Genomic DNA, 2,839 nt, shown 5'->3' with positions numbered 1-2,839 from the left:
AAGGCCTGGATTGCTTCTTAAGTGGGCTTTGGACATGAATTTTTATTGACTAGAGCTCAACTTGAAGATATTTTTATATAATTTTAATTTTAAATTATCTTTAAAAATATTAATATATTATTATTAAATTTAATTTAACTGAACGGACGAAACTGTCAATATGTCAATCGGATCTAACGGATTACGCCTTTATTGCACACCATTATTGCTGGTTAAGGCTTCCAAAATAAAAAAATACAACTGCCTATTAATAATAATATTATTATTATATATATATATATATATTCATATTAAATGTAGAGATTGATTATAAATGAAATCTTATTTAATATGATAACTTAGTATTTTAAATTAAAACTCTCTTGGCATTCCTTTTGTGAGATATCTCCATATTCTATTCTGACTTATTTGTCAAAAATTTGATACTTTTGCTTATTTTGTATTCCATATTAAAATATTTATGAATTTTTGTATTTATTGATATTTAAAAATGTTGAATATCAATATTTAAAAATTTTATTAAAATATTTTCAATATATATATGTATGAAGTCAAATAATATGAAAAATAAAATTATTACTCCATACATCACGAAATTTTTAAACTCTACTAACAAAGTTAAATAAAGATACTTATCAATCTTTTAATCATGTTTATAAAATGATTTTTCCTAAAAACATATGGGTCAAAGAAAGTATTTATTTATCAGAAAAAAGAAAACTCACAAATTAAAGAATAGATGATGAAGAATGAGATACTCTGTCCAAATATCAAATCATCGTAGCAAGTAGCACCAAATGCGTAACTGTTTAACTACCTTGTAAAAACAAGCAAAAAAGGACAGAACTCAAGTTGACAAAAGTAAATACTTACAAAGACAAAACCTCACGAGAGACACGCCGCGTTTATCGCTAGTGGAATCGTCTTCTCCCATCCCCATGTGAGATCTTGTGCCTACGCCCCATGTTCGCGCCGCTTTTCTCTCTTGTATTAATATTCTTTTCCGCTATAAAATCCACTCAAATTCCTCTTCTTTTTCATCAGTACAAAAACTTTACTAAAAAGAAAAAGGAAGAAAACAAAAACATGGCAGCTTCACGAAGCTCATTGCTTCTGCCATTGTCTCTGCTTCTTTTGATTGCTCTGTCCAATGTGGCTGAGGTATGTATTGAATAGAGCTGAGCATATCAACACTTGTTTCATTTCGTTCTTATTTTTAGCTCTGATCTTTCTTCATCAACTGAATTTGTACATGCAGGCTTATAGTAGTGCTAAGCTTCGCCCTTCAGGTAATGCATCTATGTTTTTTTTTTTTTGACTTACCAGTGTGTTACAGTTGTCATGATTAAGTACCAATTAACATTTTCTTCTTGTGATTTTGTTCAGATTGTCAACCAAAATGCAAGTATCGTTGCTCAGCAACATCCCACAAGAAGCCGTGCATGTTCTTCTGTCTCAAGTGCTGTGCCAAATGCCTATGCGTCCCTCCAGGGACTTACGGTAACAAGCAAGTCTGTCCTTGCTACAACAATTGGAAGACCAAGGAAGGAGGACCCAAGTGCCCTTAAATTCTAGCTATATCATCCTTTTCTATATCTTTTTTCATGAATAAGCCAGCAGCAGCAAGCCAGCCATTTCTTAGGTGTCTTAAGACAACTGAAGAGATATAATTTTTATGCTTCTTCAGGGCTTTTAATTGTAGTCTGGTTCAGTTATATAGGAATTATATATGTCACTCTATTCTTTTATGGAAGTGGAAATTAATGCCATTTGACTCTTTCAATCATGAGATTCATTCCAATTTTGAATTCAGCTCTATATCTGATCAATTTTAAAAACGTGTAAAGAGAAACAAGGAAAACCATACACACAGGTTCGTACATACAGTAGTACTCTGAATTGAGCAGCACAGTTGATTGTCCAAAGATTTCGATCCGAATATGGAACTCGAACGGGTAATAATGGCAGCCATGCATCTTAAGTACATTTACGATTCATGTTTTATCTCATTCAGACGCCATTTGAACTCAAAATATTTTAATTTACATTTCCAATATTAATTAAGGGAACCCTCTCTTTGGATTTGTTTAGAGGAACAACTTGGCATAAATATAACAAAGATCAATGGTTAATTATTGTTTAAATTATGCAATTAGTCTATGTATTTTGTCAAAGTGTTAGATTTAATTTCAATACAATAATTTATAAAAATTGAATCTTGTAGTCACGATCCAAATTCCCTATGTAAGTAAGATCCATTAAATCCAAACAAGTCTCCTTAACATAGACAACTTTAACACAACTCATATACTTATATAATGAGCATACAGCTCAACACACACGTATAGTTCATAACATCCATCTCATGTTTGCGTTTCATCAATATCCATCATGTCCCCATCGACATTTCCATTCGCACAATCCATGTGCTCAATTCTATGCATATCATGCATAATTACACCACATGTATATTTATAACATATGCCAAACCTAACCTTAGCTATAAGGAGTGTGTACCAACAGAATAAAAACAAAACATATGTGCGACATAAATAGGGGAATGGACAATGGAGTGATGACACGAAGACATCTATTGTCACGACCCGGAACTCTCATCGAGCCCGTGACAACCGCCGCGACGTCTCGATAGGCACTCATTACCCCGAATGCCGATCGAAACCCCGCAAGGCTTAGCATCAGCTTCTGCATCTCTCCAATGAGCGACAGTTATTAAATCTCACATTTCAAAAAAAATCATAAGTCATTTCCAAATTAAAATAATAAAATATTACTTTCTAGCTCACAGAGGCATTTTCGTCATTTTTCTTCGAAAATACCG

General features: G+C 32.6%; 1 protein-coding gene across 1 annotated transcript; it reads left to right on the top strand.

Moving 5' to 3' along the window:
* LOC18601852 (protein RSI-1) lies at nucleotides 1,046-1,789 on the top strand. The gene is made up of 3 exons (XM_007032936.2): nucleotides 1,046-1,161; nucleotides 1,259-1,289; nucleotides 1,387-1,789. The coding sequence occupies exons 1-3, from the start codon at nucleotides 1,087-1,089 to the stop codon at nucleotides 1,566-1,568; spliced, it is 288 nt and encodes a 95-aa protein (XP_007032998.2). The 5' UTR covers nucleotides 1,046-1,086; the 3' UTR covers nucleotides 1,569-1,789.

The sequence above is a fragment of the Theobroma cacao genome, chromosome 4 (genome assembly GCF_000208745.1).
Source record: "Theobroma cacao cultivar B97-61/B2 chromosome 4, Criollo_cocoa_genome_V2, whole genome shotgun sequence".
Lineage (NCBI taxonomy): Eukaryota > Viridiplantae > Streptophyta > Magnoliopsida > Malvales > Malvaceae > Theobroma > Theobroma cacao.
This window is presented reverse-complemented; position numbering and strand designations above follow the sequence as displayed.

Bases quoted from the DNA above. Each gene is read 5' to 3' on its own strand.
- LOC18601852 (XM_007032936.2), top strand. From the start codon at position 1,087: ATGGCAGCTTCACGAAGCTCATTGCTTCTGCCATTGTCTCTGCTTCTT. The intron at 1,162-1,258 runs GTATGTATTGAA...TTGTACATGCAG, and splicing joins CTCTGTCCAATGTGGCTGAG to GCTTATAGTAGTGCTAAGCT. The intron at 1,290-1,386 runs GTAATGCATCTA...GATTTTGTTCAG, and splicing joins TGCTAAGCTTCGCCCTTCAG to ATTGTCAACCAAAATGCAAG.